This window comes from Centroberyx gerrardi, chromosome 18 (genome assembly GCF_048128805.1).
Source record: "Centroberyx gerrardi isolate f3 chromosome 18, fCenGer3.hap1.cur.20231027, whole genome shotgun sequence".
Taxonomy (NCBI): Eukaryota; Metazoa; Chordata; class Actinopteri; order Beryciformes; family Berycidae; genus Centroberyx; species Centroberyx gerrardi.
The window spans coordinates 20,966,706-20,982,663 of NC_136014.1; the positions used below are offsets into that span (position 1 = coordinate 20,966,706).

A 15,958-nucleotide genomic window follows, 5' to 3' on the forward strand; every position below is an offset into this window, starting at 1 on the left:
GCATTTCACTATGATAAAGAAAGAAAAACAGGATTTGGAGGTGCCAGGCAATCGTGTGGCAGCAGCATGGTTGTGTGTCTAGCGTAAAGGAGTTTCGTGTTATCAGGGAGAGGAATGTCTGGCACATTCTCCACGCTGTCATCACAACAACACCAAGCGCTCCCTGACCTCCCATCTGGGGCTGCTGAGTAAACTACAGTCAAGACTACAAGGCTGAGGCGAGTTTAGAGGAAGCCAGGAACTCAAACAGCTACAGCAGGAGAGAGAATGAATGGATGCTGGATACTGGAGATTTAGACTGAACAGACACACACACCCTCACCTCTAACTGTGAGTTTGTTGGCTGGCTGGTAAGCTGGCTAGTGGCCCGGCCCACAGCACAGTGACTCTCAACCTTTTCAGCTCATGACCCCCCAAAACAATCTGATGCCTCCTTGTGACCCCCTGCTGCAGGCATTTACTTGGAAAATGTTAACTTTGACACCAAATGATGACTTTTATTTTTTTTTTATTTCAGGCTATTTCACTTGATCGGTAATTGAAGTAAGCCTAAAGGCTGCAAATATTCATTATTTCGTAACAAAAAGGCATTCATCAAAAAGATTAAAATCGTGACAATACATTTGTATATGGGAGATATTTTACATTACATAAATCATCTTGTGACCCTCCGGAAGGCCCCGACCTCCAGGTTGAGAAACAAGGTTAAGATTGACCAGTTTGAGGGTCCAAAAAGTAGATGGGTAGATGCTCCAAAAGGAGATAGACTTTATTTTGTATTTCTTTCTTGCCCAGTTTCTGTGGTTCTTTTCACAATAAAAGCCTCTGGCTGTTGTTCAGATGGAACCTGCATCTCTTATCGTCACATCTGATTATTGTATAACTCCACTGTTCACATTACAGTGCTGACATGGGACTATAAGTCTGCATTTTCTGTTCTTTCTGTATTGCTTTCTCCACAGTGCAAGTTTCAAACTGTTTGAAAAATTTCCGAAAAAGGATTCTGACCCCAATCCAATGAACTCCATTGTGCCAGATATCAATACATTTTTCAGATACTAACACTACACAAGACTGGTCCACATATTGATAAGTATTAAGAAATTTCACTGATAGAGCTATAGTACATTGTTTTATCAATCCCACCTCATAGAGAAACACAACAGACAAGTCTTAACCTAGAATCCCAATCTGAATGTTTCTACTTGCTTACTGCTCATGAACATGCTCCAGATCTTGTTTCTCTACATCCATCCAACCAATCGATCTGCCCATCCACTCACAAATCAACCTGCTCATCAATCCATCCTCTACTATTTCTTCTTCTTCTCCAGTGTCTTGGTGAAGCTCTGGATGTCCCGGGCCATTAGCTGGGGCTCCTCCATGGCAGCAAAATGGCCACCGCTGGCCATGGGCGTGAAGGTCTTGAGTTTGCGGTATTTCTGTTGGACCCACAGCTTGGGTGTGTGCATCAGCTCGTTGGGGAAGCAGGCAAAACCAGTAGGCACATACACTGGGATCCTGGGAGGGGAGGATGGTGTGTTAGAGTCAAATTAATTAAAGGTACGCCTTAACATTTAAGCAATAAGCAACTTGAGGCTGTGATTTTCACTACACAGTCCGGTCGTTGATTTGTTGATTTTTGATTGTTGATTTCTAACCCAATAACTCACAACATCTTAACCAAAATGACTCCTTGGTTACCGCGAAAGTCCTGCTCAGCCAATCAGAACTGAGGACCAGAACTATCTGTTTCATAATTTGAATTGTATGATGATAAATTTATTAAATAAACAATTCAATAAACAATAAAGTTTCTCCATTTGTTCGGGGACTCGGGGATGCCACTCACTTCTCATGGGGCTGGTTGAGGCCTTTGCTGAAGTTTTCCTTGTAGAACCTCATGGAGGAGACGATGCAGCCGGACGTCCAGTAGATCATCACATTGGTCAGCAGGTCATCCAGAGAGAACTTCCTGCAAGGCAACACACAGATGCTAGACAACACAGGCACATCAGATAACGGCTGCAGTAGTTTAACATAACAGTAATGACGATAATGATGATTCTGCTATTAATGCTACTTATTAGTAGCATTGTATTGTAGAAGCTCCCCTTCATCCATTTATCCTGCACATGTCCTGGATTAGTACTGCAGACAAATCTTTCTTGAATATTTTATAGTAGAAAAAAAATATTATATTGAAAAAGAACAAACCAGAACAAAACACAAGAGTGTCTCTCAAGTACTGCAGCAGTTCAGCAACAAGCAGTGAAAACGGCTGCATCCATAACTATTACTACTAACCACAAATACTACCACTACCACTGCTACTACAAATAATAATAATGGAAATAATAACTATTTATATATTTATAGTTTAAGTAGTTATATAATTGTAAAATTGTATAATAATTTGATACTGATAAGAGAAGTGGGCTTCACACTGTGCTGTACTACTACACTAAAGTGAAAGTTTTAACAGGATGGATGCCTTGATGGCAAATGTCAGCACTGATACTATTCTATTCTATTCTACTCTATTCTGTTCTATGTACCTGGTGAGTCCTCCGTCGTCCAGGCTCCTGAAGTCGTGGTCGGTCCATGTGGAGAACTTCTCCAGAATGTAGGCAGCCAGACCGACTGGGGAGTCGTTCAGTCCTCGACCTGAGGGGAGAGAAAGTGACTTGAAGTAATAATAATGACGATAATTAAAGTTAAAAATCATTAGTTATTTATTCAGTTATTTATTCATCATAATTAGAGTATTTGTTGTGATTGTAAATTCCCAATGTTAATCTCCCATAGCCAACCCCAACACTAACTCTAACCGTATCTCTGTCCCATTAATCCTAGTTGTTTACACTCTCTTCTGAACCCTAATAAAACCAGGCAAGAAGACCAACAACAGATTCCTTGGCTAATAGTTCCAGGGGGGAGGAACTGTACAAGCACACATTCATCTGGGAGCTGCACAGTACTGTACATCCTCTCTTGTCTCTTACTGTTGGCCACTGAGCAGCTCCACTAGAACAACTGGGAGTGAAGTGTATTGCTCCGGGGGAATTCAACAGTATTTGTTAAGAGAGGGGAGATAGTATCTTTTCTACTTGCCCTCCATACAGTCTGACTAATCTGAATCTGACCACAAACTTGCTTATCTGACCATTATGCTACCATCAACCCCCCCCCCTTACCACCTCTCTCTTCAGCTGTTTTCCTTTCACTTCTCTGTCATGCTTGATCACTCAAGGTTTCACATAAATATTTTGTTTTATCTTATCACTTCATTTTATCACTGTGGTTCAGTCCCTTGCGCTCCTTACTACTGGTTGCTTGCAGTGTTGGTGATCTAGGAATTAAAGCTCATTCTACTGTTGCTCTCATTTCTGTGTTGCTCCCGATAAGAGAGTCTGCTAACTGCGTAAAATGTAACTAATGTAACTATGATGCTGCCTCAGATCGCCTTTTTTTTTGTTTGTTTTTCAGCTCTTACCCACGGTGTCAGGTTTGGTGGCCTGGATGTGCATGTAGCCAGACTCTTTGACGGACTCCACCACCAGTTTCTCCATGCAGGGGTAGAGCCGCTGAATGTCCATGTCCGTGAAGCCGAACAGCTTGGGGAAGCGACGGCCGAGCATGATGGACAAAACCATGGGCAGCCCCGGCTTGGAGGGAGGGGCAAAGTTCAAGTGCAAGCCTTTCACTATCCTGGGGTACGCAAAAAACAGCTTGAGACTTAAAAAAAAACAATAGAGCAATATGGCTCCACGTTATTCAAGAAATTACAAAGATAAGCTAATTAGAGATTATGGGAATTATATTATATGATAAATATGTATTTTCATAGGATTGCTCTTCCCAGGACAAGCAGATGTACACTGCAAAAAATTAGGTTAGCATCTTGCATGGTTAGCATATGGTGTAATACTTCAAAATGAGGTGTAATTTTACTTCAACTAAGTAACGTTATCTTCAACAGACATTTTTTCAGATGTTGAGGAATTCCTTTTCTCTCTTACTTGGGCTCCAGCTGAGACATGTTGGTGGTGATCAGCCAGCCCCAGTCTCCTCCATGGGCGTAGAACTGCTGGAAGCCGAGACGCTTCATCAGTTTGTGGAAGATGCGCGCCGCACACACCGAGTCAAAACCTTAAACAACCACAGAAACACGTTCACACACACACACACACACACAGCGAGTCTGAAACTGCAGTATGATACCAGGCAGTTTCTGGGGATGTTTGATTTCTTTCTCACAATCACCATTAAAAGGTGCTGAGTGTAGCATTTCAATATCAATACATAATTACCACATTCATTTTGAGGCATTAGTATAAATATGGTAAACAAACGAGACCATAGATTAAAAGATTAGCAGTCTTTACCGTCTTATTACTGCATTTCACATTGTGTGCCACCGGGCCGGATTTCGGCTGACTGACCTTTCTTATGTGGGGCTTCGGAGTAGCCATAGCCCGGTATGGAGGGACACACCACCTCAAACACAAGGTCATCTGGGTCTGACGGCTCCGTTAGCAGTGGGATCATCCCATAGAACTCGTAGAAGGAGCCGGGCCAGCCGTGAACCATCATCAGTGGAACAGCGCTGGTTCCCTCCGGTAGGTTCTTGGGCTTCACGTGCACGTAATGGATATCGATGCCTGGATGGAGTTCAAAATGCAAGAACAGGATACAGATCAACTGGATGAGAATTTTGCAGATGAAAAATGAAAGTTTGCAAGCTTGAGAGCTTTCCTTTACAGCCATAGGAAACCAAATGAAAACTACATGCTCTACTGATCAAGCTACACAGCAATAGAGCCCTCAAGGCATAACTTCAGCCTTTTTTAACCTGGTCCTTATTTTCCCATCATAACGATCGATTCTGACCAAATTCTCGACAACTGCTTAACTACACAGCTACGTGCGTGTGCATCTCTCTAATACAGTCCTATGAGGCCAGTGAATACTCAAAATAAATAAATGAATAAACAAATACATAAATCAACCCCCCAAACAATCGATGGGAACAGGGTGCAGGTCGAAAATGGTTGGTTATGCTTTAAATCTGGCAGTGTTAGTGCCTTGCTCTACCTGTTGACCAACACAGGGAATGGAACCACTAACCCTGGCAGTGTTGATACCAAACTCTATCCACTGACCTACATAGGGAATATAAACCCAATCTCTAGTAATGTCAGTGTCACACTCCACAGGACTTGTAGGACAGTATCTTCTTCATGAATGTGCCAGCAGTGCAGCCTCACCTTCGATGTTGGTTTTGAAGTGTGGGTACTGGTTGAGTTTGTCCACTTGTCTCCTCCAGTCAAAGTCGTTCCTCCAGTAAGACACCACCTTCTGCAGGTACTGGGAGTTGAAGCCGTAATTAAACTGGCTGTCCTCCAAAGAGGGAATGGGGCGCGTCTGGTCTATCCTCCTGTAAAGGTCCTGGGAGAAGAGGAGAGTGGAGAGAGTACAGTGAGGGCTTTGAAAACTTTTCAACCTGGGTACTTAATTCAGTTGACTAAGGGTGCGATCACACATACAGTTTGTTTTCCAAAGGTATTCAGTGGGAAAGTTTATTTTCTTGCATTTTTGTATTTTGTTTGTTTAGGTTCACACTGCCCAATTATGAACAAACCAGGACTTGTACACAAACGTCACATGGACTCACAAGTAGCTTGTTTATTGGACAGAGTTTTGGTAACCTGTCATCCTGCCAGGTTAAAGATTTTGGCAGCTGGGGAGTCAAAACAAATTTGATTTTAGTCCCTGTAACTTGAGTTTTAGTCTGCGCTTTTTTTCTGCATTTTACCTTCTCTGAAGCTCACACCAGTTAAGAACACACAGCTGAATATGAGCATCAGTCCAGGCTGCAGTTTGCCCTCGGTTCATTTTTTTATGCTCGCCTTTCAAAGATGCTGCTATCACGTGTCAACATCCGTCTGCTCATAAAACTGTGTTTCCTGTAGTTGGTTTGGATTATGGATTATGCATTTCTGACTGATGATATAGTTTACTTTGGCAAAATGAATGCAGATTAAGTCCCCAAAGACTATAATGGTCCAACTCTGAGCATCTGCTGGCCAAAGTCGAAGGAATGAAGGTTTTTATCAATCTGGACCATAGACAAGTTAAGAGATGAGATAGAGGCCAGTAGGTGTCAACATGTCAGCGCAGGGAAATTAGTATTGTATGAAGATGTCGTAACTATACTGTATTAACGTCATAAATTTGAATCTTGCCCAGGAACAAGTCAACACCTCTCCATTTCTTTTCCTAGTTTTCCCTCTTCTTTCCTGTTCTTCTCGGCTGTGTTCTGCCAAATGGAGCCCAAAAAGAAATAAAAACATTTTGAGAAAACAACAGTGAATCTAACCTCCAGCTCTTCGTCACCAGTGGTGACTTTGTAGGGGCGAATGGTGAAGTCCTCCCCGTCATCGGGGGGCGCTCCAGACCCCCACCAGCCATCCTCCGTCTTCAGAACCTGAGTCTTGCTCCTCTGAACCAGGAAGAAGATCAATCCTGCGATCACCAGACCAACCAGCACCTCGGTGAACATGGTGCTGAGGTCTGCACCGAGAGAGGGACGGGTGGATGGAGAGAGACTGGATGGACAAGGATGACTAGGACAAAGGGAAGGCAAAGGGTTTATCAATAAAAATGATGGTAAAATATCTTTGTCAACAAATACTTTACATGGCCAAGACTTGATGAAAACCAGACAGTATTCATTTCAAATAACAATGATGTTTACATTACATTCTACTTCATGTCATGATTTTGTCTTTAAAGAAAGAGTAGACATCTTTGCTCTCACATACATAGCACATGTTTCACATCTTCAGGCATGGAAAGACTTAAAAAACTGTCTGCAAAGTTTTAGTAGGTCTAAAATACCCAAAACGAGATGAAAATACGACTTAAATGGATGTGACAGAGACTAGCCTAAAATGTCCAGAGGATTTGCTGACTAAAACTAAGTGAAAACAAAAAAAAAAATGGATAAAATGACAAAAATGTCATGAAAACTAAAGAAACGTTTGAGTCATCAGATGCAGACTAAAACGAAATCTAAACAAATCACTGCCAAAATTTAAACTGGGAAGGACAGAAGAAGGATGATAAGAAAACAGGTGAGGCAGGAAGGAGGGAGGAATAGAGAGAAAAAAGGAATACAGAGGATGGAAGACAGATGATGAATGCAGGAAAGACGAATAGCTCAGCAGTTAATAGATAGACACTACAACGCATAAACTGGCTATAGTAAAAATACTGCATAAGCAAGAACATATTAAAGTGGAACTATAACAGTTTACCAAGCTAAGCATGTATGAGTGCCTAGAAAAAAAAAACACAACACAACAATTTTGCAAACCATGATGCACACAATAATTCCTTATCTCTGTGACTTTCTCCATCAATGACACAAACAATTTGAGTCTGGAGCATGATAATATAATTAACCAGGACAGGAGTGTACAGAAAAATGTGGGAATGCTTAAAAACAAAAGTGCCACTGTTGTTGTGGCTGTTGTGAATATCCCAGTATAGCCAGCTGAAAGGATTAGGTAGAGAATGGGGCAGATAAGGCCCTGCAGTCAGTCACAACTCCTGAGGGAAAACATGACGGCTGCATGACAAAGCTTTTCTCTATCAGGAATAGCTGCAAACATGGAAACAAAAACCTTCACTCTTTTCTGCTCTGCTTTACTCTATGGGGTATTTCTATGGGATTGACAACCAACAGATCCCATTTTTCATGACGATCACAACTCAAACTGTCATAACTTCACCTAGTCCCTTGGACTGGCACTCATAGCTTACTGTGCATGCATGTCGACAGGAAATATTGTAAACACTGTGTACAAAGTTAAATGTCTGGTCCATGAAACTAGGTTCAGACATAACAGTGTTTTTTTCTAGAACAGGCATTAACGAACCAGGCGGCGATGCAATGACACCCCCCTAACGCCCCTAACACACACACACACACACACACACACACACACACACACACACACACACACACACACACACACACACACAGCAGACGCCTGTGTGTTACAATCTGATTATAACGGCTGCCACAAAGTTGACAAATTGTTGACGTCAACTTTATTCAAGTTTCGTCCGAGGCACTGACGTCAAGTTGATTAACGTTAATTCACTTTCAACTTTCCTGTTAAAGTTAGTTCACTGTCAAGTTGAAAAAGTATGCTAACAACTTGCTCTATGATCCCAAACTGCCCCTTGACCGACTTTACATTGGGCAACAAACGCAACATTGGTCAGCAACATAACTGCAGAAGCATTCAGTGCAACTAGCATAGAAACCAAGCGATGATACAGCTCGAAAAGATGAATTACACCGAAAACAGTTAAGAAAATGTAACGTTAACCGAAATTTACAAAAGTCTGGAGAAGTTTATGCTAATTTACCTGTTTTCTGGCCCTGTGAGGAGCAACGGCAGCTACAAACTCCTCGACCAGACCTGCCGTTGTAACTGCCCACTGTTCTCTGGCCCCGTTCCATTACAAAAATTTGTTTCCTCTCAACTGTCCTAGCTTACTCTTCTAACTCTATACCAAAAATAACTTTGAAATTGAGAAGGGTGAAAAATAAAGGCCAACCAGGTTCGGTGTATAAATTGTTTGGATCCTTCGAGATATACAAAGGGAAAAATAAGGCGAACACAAAAAAGTACATTCGTTGGAATTGAATGTGGCTTAATGAGGCGAAAATGTGCAGAAACGGATGCTGGGAAGTGTAGTGTTTCCCTTTGTGTGTGCCTGTGTGTGCGTGTGTGTGTGTGTGTCTGCAGGTAAGTTAAATGTAAGGCTTTTAAGACCTGCTTAATATTAGTTTAAATCAAACGAAGACTAAATTGGCGAATGAGCCTGGAAAGTAAAGAAAACAGTAGCAGTATCAAATTATATGACTACACAAACAGGGAAATTTATCACTAGAAAAATGGTGCATGGAAAAAAACATTTGAAGACCCTTGAAACAGTACTCAAGACTCAAAGGTAACTTTTAACCATGTTAAACACTTTTAGTTTTTTACAGTTCAATTTAAAAAGGACTTGTAGACACACTGACTCAATGTTATTTGTACCTGACAGGTTAAAATTAAAGAAAGTTACAATTATGACAATTTAAAGTGTTTGTGATATGAGGTAAAAACAGATAAATTTGAAACTGAAAACTACCTCAGCTCTGGTGCGCTGAGTAAATAGGAGCTACATTATAACCAGAAGAAATATAGATTTTTTTTTTTGTCCTGTGATTAGCTTTAACTCTCTTTGTGAGGAACTTTGCTCAACTACAGTATGTTATCTAAAACTTTACCCAGTAGAACACATCCTACAGAGCAGAAGCATGTACAGATTTCTGATTAGTTTCAACACGTAGCCTTCATATAACATCACCACAAGACAAACAGGAGAGATACTGGCAGCACTGGGGTAAATAAACATTTATTGAACATGTAACGCAGTTAGTTTCAGTAGACGAAATGGCATTGGAGGCGTGGGGTTTCTCAACAGTTTTGCAAGGAAATCAGAAGGTCCCGCTTCAGTCACGTGGCACATGGTGTCCGTGATGAACATATTTCTCCATGTATGAGGAAAAACAAAATGAAAACCTACTGCTGTTATAAAATCCAAACCTACATAACTATACAGATGTAAATAGACAAGACATGCAACGTCTTCTTTGTCATTCCACCTTTAAGTCCACCTTAAAACCGAAAATAAACGCAAGCTCTTCTAAATAACTCAAGGTGCCGAATCTGCTTACAGAGCAGCAGAAGATCTGTACCCCCCTACCCCTCCCTCCCTCCTCCATTTCTCCATCTTTAACCTATCCTTTAATTTTCCCGGCTGCCCACACTGGCTTTACTACACATTTATACAACCAGGGATGCGATCAAAACATTTGAATTAATCAGGCGGAAAAGCAGGAGGGGAGTCTCAACTGGAAATGAAAAGGAAAGTGTTATAAAAAAAATGAAATCCTGAGAAAAATAAAATAGATTTACATCACATCTCTGACAGTATTAGTGTAGGTAGCCAGGTGGAATCTCATCCCATCCCCTCCGAAACCTTCCCATTCGCCCGTCTCTCTCCGACTCTCCGCTCCGATCCTATTGTTTTGTGCTCTCAACAACCGCCGCGTCCAGATTCTGATCTCAGTCCAGGTGTTCTAGAAGGTCAGGGCTTCTAGAACGTTTCAGTCCGTCTCCATGGAGCCGCTGTGCGTCTCCTTGGACACCATGAGCCTCATCAGTTTGCCGTGGAGCTTCTCGATCTTCTTCACATCCTGGGCCTGGTCCGTCTTGTACTGTAAACACTGTAGGAAGGGACAAAGTGACAGAATTAAGTTCATGGGCCTCAAGGTTAAGGAATCACCTCAGGAGTGTAAGGAAAGATTGCAAGAGTACCATTTTCTTGCCATGTTCCCTCATCATTTATCCCCCCCCCTCAAAAAAAGACATCTTGGAAAGCGAAGTCATTCTCATGGCAGTGATGCATGTACAGAAGCCATGGTATACAGTTCTGTAAGATATTACCTTTTACTCTATTTTGTTATCCTTAGGGAAAGAGGAGAAATTCTGGAAGAAAATAAATATGGACTGTGTGTGCGCTGTGCCACAAGACAGAAATGGAGTCCAAGTCTATTTGAACTGGAACAACAGAGTTCAGTGGTGTGTGTGTCACTGTTTATCACTTTCCAATCAATGGCCACATGACTCCACTTGATGATGAGATGTGTAAACTGAGGCAGGGATACACCAGTACCAATGCTGGTATCAGATATTGGGCTAATACCGAGTAAATATAGATTTTCCCCAGTAAAATAACTGATCCAAGAGCCACGTATAACATGTCACAAATCAGCCTGATTTTCTGTTTTATCAGACATAGAAGAATGTTAGAGAAAAAAACATGATTAGATTTTCACCAGCACTCCGTATCGGTTGATACTAAAAGTTCAGCACTCAAAACTGGTATCTGTGACTCTTTAAAATGAAAATTAAAACAGTAACTCTTCATGTCACTTACCACGGCATCGTCGGTCACTTTAATGCAGAGGTTTCCATCGCAGTGTCTGTACTTGAGAACCACTCTGACCTGCAAAAAACACAACGACTTCAACTGCTGAATGAAACTATTCACATTCTCAAAGAAAAATAATCAGATCTCTCTTGACATGTTCACGTCGCTAAGTTCAATGCTAGCAAACAGTCAGTGCTGTGTTAGCTAACAAGCTAGCCAGCTACCATGCTAACCTACAAGAGAAAAATAATGTTTTCACCTTCATGGGATCTGTCAAATACAGTTTTTCCGCTGCACGAGAGAACTCCTCCCATGTCTGATAGTAAGGCATTATTATAGTGAAACAGAAATATTATTATACAAAAGAATCTGTTTCAATCTGCCTTTCGGGGTTTGCTAACTTCGGAACACCACATCAGCAGCAGCGTGAGCTCGACCAATCAGCGTGAAGAGAACATAATACCGCAAGCACATCCGGTTCACATTTTCAAAATAAAAGCACGTCTATGAAGTCACAAGAAAATGAACAGAGTATTTATATTTATGATACACGTAGGGCAGCAAAACCAGCCACTAAATCAACAAGGATCAACAGAACAGGTAAGGATCAGGTGTGCCAATCAAAAAAGTTAAATGCACAGCAACTACTGCAACTTGTTTTTTAGAACTGTGCCTTTGTAGGACTTTTATTTCCAAAATACTCCTCAGCGGCGGAACAGGAAATAATACTGTGCAGCACGGTGAGGGAAATCCTACATCTCGCCCTCTAGTGGTTAGGCACGAAACTGACTGAAAAAAAGCCTGCCACTTTCATCCATATTCCTCAGTCTTTGATGATATCACAATTTACATGAATAATCTTCAATCCTAGTTCTTGTAATCATGCATTTTCCAATAGGGTGCATCAAACCCCATCCTAGATATTTAGGTGTCTTGCTCAGGGGCATTACTGTGGCTGTGCAGCGTATCAGACATCAGCAATCCAGTCCTCTAGCACAGTGGTTCTCAAACTTTTTGGCTCGTGACCCCTTGAAACGAAGCAATGCCTCCTTGTGACCCCCCCCCCCATCACAGGCTGCATAATGCAGAATGGTGAAGAGTTCACCCAAAAAATGATTTTCCCCTTTTCAGGTCGTTTCATTTGATTATCAGAGGAGACTGAGAGGCTGAAAACTATTCAATATTTCACAAGAGAGCAAAAATGAGAGAAAAATCAGAAAAATACACATGATAATACATGTTTATAGTAGAAATATGTTTTTTTCCTATCTCATGAATCATCTCGCAACCCCCCAAAATTATCTCGCGACCCTCTGGGGGGACCCGAGCCCCAGTTTGAGAACCTCTGCTCCAGCAGGTAGCTCTTGGTGTATCACTGTAAACTGTCATTCTCTCTGTGTGCTTCTCTCTCTAGGTTATTTCTCACTCCAAGATTGAATGTAGCTTAAGTATGTAAGCATGTAAGATAGATAATGATAACAGCTTGACGGACTGGATCCTCTATATTTTAGAGATACTGAATGATGAACCCTAAAACATGGATATTTAGTGTTTTGGGGATGAGATCTGCTGGGGGACAGGAGTGATATTTCATGGTTTGGACAGTAGATGGCAGACAGAGTTCAGGTATTTTTACAGTCAGCCATCCACAGACACTGTTCAATTATCAGACCTCATAAACTTCAATAATAGGTTTTACACTGAAGTATACAGGACACCTTAAGTCTTCTGATAGCTGATTCCAAAAACTAGTTGGTGTCTACATGCAGCAGAGTCTACATGTTAAATTCCAGTGCAGGTTTATTGGAGATTCACGTTTGGCGCTCTTCTCCCGAGCGACTTGCAGTGAGTGCAGCAGTAGAATAAGCTTCACTTCCTTGAGATCCAATGAAAGTTACTGGATCTGCGTGTCAGATGTCACAGTAACAGAGCTGGTGAGGAGTGGGTGGTGCGGTGACGGCTCCGACATCATCAGCTGAGTCAGTTGCAGCTCAGTCACCAAGTTGGTATGTTTCAAATTTTTTAATCAAGGACTCCAAAGTCAAGGAGTCAAGGAGTGAGTAAAGGATCGTGTGACATAGTATTAATAACATTGGGTGAAGGGAAGTTGTCTTGATAGGCCTAGGAAATAGTAATATACTGTTTAGCGGGATGCTTTCATCTAAAATGCCCATAAAGTCACAATGAAACTGCATTTTGAGAGCATCTTGCTTACTTAAAGTGATGTATTTCCTAATGAAACAGGATGTTGGGGCGGGACATAATGCGGGGAGAGGTCAATCAAGAGTGTAAACTAATGGGAGATCAGTTAGGGAGAGAAACCGTTTTATTGGATGGGAGGGGCGGAGGGGCGGAGGGGCGGAGGGGCGGAGGGGCGGAGGGGCGGAGGGGCGGAGGGGCGGAGGGGCGGAGGGGCGGAGGGGCGGAGGGGCGGGATCGTTATGTCTGTGATGGTTTTATTTGTTGGTGTTTTTATGTCGCCTCCTGGTACACAATGAAATCACCACTAAAGATTTTCTGTTTTCCAGAAAGTAAAAGTAATGCGATTTTATAATATAAAAATACAAGAAAATAACATTTTTGTGGCATAAACTGTCAAATCAGTGCATGGTGTGATAGTTTGAATGCGCAAAAAAGGCGAAAAAGTAATTTTCATTTCAGTGTGACTTTAAATACCATTTTTATTATGAACAGACCCAGTAGAAAGTGGATTCCTAACTCTAGAGCTTTACCGCCTGAGCTACACAGAAGCAGCAATCTCCCTCAACAACCTAACAGACCTGCACTGACACGGAGTCCAAATTGCGTGATAGAAACTTGCTTTACTGGCTATTATATGTCGGTGAAATCAGCTTGCCCTTTCCACAGAGGCGAACTCCTCCATCAAAGTGTGGCGACATTAGATAAAGGGAGGAGAGCACTTAATGTGACCTTTGCCTCCACCTTTTTATTTCTCAGAAAACCCTTTCATAATCCTCTTTCAGAACATCAGACACCCGGCAGGGGCGGCTGGGCCTCTTTAAGCATAACATTTACTGCATATCCACAGCAGCTCATGTGTCTGCTATGTTGTTTATTACCTGCCATCATCTTCCTCATTGTCACATCCACATGTCAGATATAGTACGATGTCTAATTTCTACTACAGGGCCAAACAAAGCTATACAGGGCTTTTCCTTTGGTCTGGTTTCCACTAAAATGGCCAAAAAGGGCTATAGGCCAGGACTTACTTGTTATTCATGTCAATTCCCCCACTCAACGTGCTTATGATTCTTTTTGCATCTCACTGCAGATAGAGATGATACATCAGTGGGGGAATAGTTTCCCTTTAAGCTTAATAAAGAAATGGTGCTTTTCATTTCTGGCTGTAAACATTCTGACTTGGCCTTGGCTCTGGTGAAGCCTCTCTCGGCCTCTCTATGGATAAGTGGCTTATAGTATTGGCTTAAATTGCTGCTATATGCCATTATAGTAATGGTGACGTCTAATGTTACACGGACACATGACACAGACACACACACACACACACAGACTGGTGCCATGAACCCTCGCTGCCTGCCTGTCTGTCTGTCACGGCCTTGGTGACATCAGAGTGGCATTTTTGTTTCTTGCTGACATGTAGATTAAAGCCTGAAGGATGACCGTAACTGCCGGAGCTGTCTTCTTCCTGACTCTCTCTCTCTCTCTCTCTCTCTCTCACACACACACACACACACACCAGTAAATCACACAGCCGGTGCTGGGAGCCACCTGTGGCAGGACATCATCTCCTGCGTGTGAGTCTGACGCCGGCTCTTGTCTGTAGAGAAAGTCTGCACACTTTTTTTTTTTTGACTCCTAACTTCAAATTTTGAATGGAAAGATAGACTCAGTGTCTTATGTGCTAATTGAGTTTCATGACCCTTTGTGCTTGTGCAGACTGTTTAAATCATATTGCATGGGTGTCAAATGCCAACCTATGGTGATAAAGCAGTTTTTATTAATCCCTGAAAAACTGGCTTTTTGGAAAGACAAGGTTATGATATCAGTGTTTTGCTATTGGGATTTTTATGAATACCCCTTCCATTGACGGCATCACCCCATTCAAATTTCTAATCTCCTTTTGAAAACGGCTTATGTCAAAAAGCGCAGTATGATTAGGCCTCTATCTCCAGCAGTTACAATCCCAGTCATGAGAAGGGTGTGTTGTGCATCGGGGGAATCGGGGCAGTGATGCACAGCTCACATTTCACTTGGCAGGGATCATTTTCTCACCTGGTTGCGCTGCTGTTTGCTCTTGTATGAGCTGCTTCAAAGGCTTGTGGGAAAACTGTCTTGCCGTCGGTGAAGCTGCTGAAACGGGACGTGAAACTTCTCCAGCCAGGAATGCAAATGAAAAATGGATTTGCTCGCCCCGGAGGCCCACCTCATTTATTTTAATGCAGAGACCCGCTGTTGTTCCCGCAACCCTTAAACCAAGCTCTGCTTCTCTCTGTTTCTCTGTGCTCTCTTGTGTTTTGGCAACTGTCTCTGCAGATCATTTGTGATGATTAAGGTAAAATTGAAATATTGGAGGTAGGGAGCCATATTCATGATTTCACTATGAAATGTAGATAATAAACTTTGCTTGCTGGTTGCGGGAGCCCAGACTCTTTCTTGTGCACTATGCAAGCAAGAGATCAAACACATGATCATTGAGTGACTTAGGCAACAGCTCAGCCCTGCTTTTGCAAAGTTGCTGGGGTTTGGCAGAGAGAGCCTGCAAATTGTTATTGCAGATTGCAAATTGCCTGCAAATCCCTATAGGCTATGCTCCTACTATGTACTATAACATTTCCATAGGGATTCAATAAAGGGTAGAGAGATTATAGCGACCTTATCATGGTTTATGGTATTTTTTTTATCCCTATTGTAT

General features: G+C 42.0%; 2 protein-coding genes across 2 annotated transcripts; both read right to left on the reverse strand.

Annotated features, from left to right (window-relative positions):
• Positions 1 to 1,015: 1,015 nt before the first annotated feature.
• ephx1 (epoxide hydrolase 1, microsomal (xenobiotic)) lies at positions 1,016 to 8,498 on the reverse strand. The gene is made up of 9 exons (XM_071899272.2): positions 8,446 to 8,498; positions 6,383 to 6,629; positions 5,271 to 5,451; positions 4,446 to 4,664; positions 4,023 to 4,152; positions 3,497 to 3,711; positions 2,559 to 2,667; positions 1,853 to 1,975; positions 1,016 to 1,521 (listed from the first exon to the last, which is right to left on the reverse strand). Exons 2-9 carry the CDS (start codon positions 6,563 to 6,565, stop codon positions 1,314 to 1,316), a joined length of 1,368 nt encoding a protein of 455 aa, XP_071755373.1. The 5' UTR covers positions 6,566 to 6,629; positions 8,446 to 8,498; the 3' UTR covers positions 1,016 to 1,313.
• Positions 8,499 to 9,467: 969 nt separating this feature from the next.
• srp9 (signal recognition particle 9) lies at positions 9,468 to 11,492 on the reverse strand. Its single transcript, XM_071899264.2, has 3 exons — positions 11,324 to 11,492; positions 11,071 to 11,139; positions 9,468 to 10,357 (listed from the first exon to the last, which is right to left on the reverse strand). Exons 1-3 carry the CDS (start codon positions 11,393 to 11,395, stop codon positions 10,238 to 10,240), a joined length of 261 nt encoding a protein of 86 aa, XP_071755365.1. The 5' UTR covers positions 11,396 to 11,492; the 3' UTR covers positions 9,468 to 10,237.
• Positions 11,493 to 15,958: the final 4,466 nt, after the last annotated feature.

What these genes read in the sequence shown, in the direction of transcription:
- ephx1 (XM_071899272.2), bottom strand. Translation starts at nt 6,565, where the DNA reads ATGTTCACCGAGGTGCTGGTTGGTCTGGTGATCGCAGGATTGATCTTC. An exon ending in CTGGTGACGAAGAGCTGGAG is followed by an intron (nt 5,452 to 6,382) that starts GTTAGATTCACT and finishes CTCTTCTCCCAG; the next exon opens with GACCTTTACAGGAGGATAGA. An exon ending in ATGTCTCAGCTGGAGCCCAA is followed by an intron (nt 3,712 to 4,022) that starts GTAAGAGAGAAA and finishes TGCGTACCCCAG; the next exon opens with GATAGTGAAAGGCTTGCACT.
- srp9 (XM_071899264.2), bottom strand. Translation starts at nt 11,395, where the DNA reads ATGCCTTACTATCAGACATGGGAGGAGTTCTCTCGTGCAGCGGAAAAA. An exon ending in ATTTGACAGATCCCATGAAG is followed by an intron (nt 11,140 to 11,323) that starts GTGAAAACATTA and finishes TGTTTTTTGCAG; the next exon opens with GTCAGAGTGGTTCTCAAGTA. An exon ending in AAGTGACCGACGATGCCGTG is followed by an intron (nt 10,358 to 11,070) that starts GTAAGTGACATG and finishes CCCTTCCTACAG; the next exon opens with TGTTTACAGTACAAGACGGA.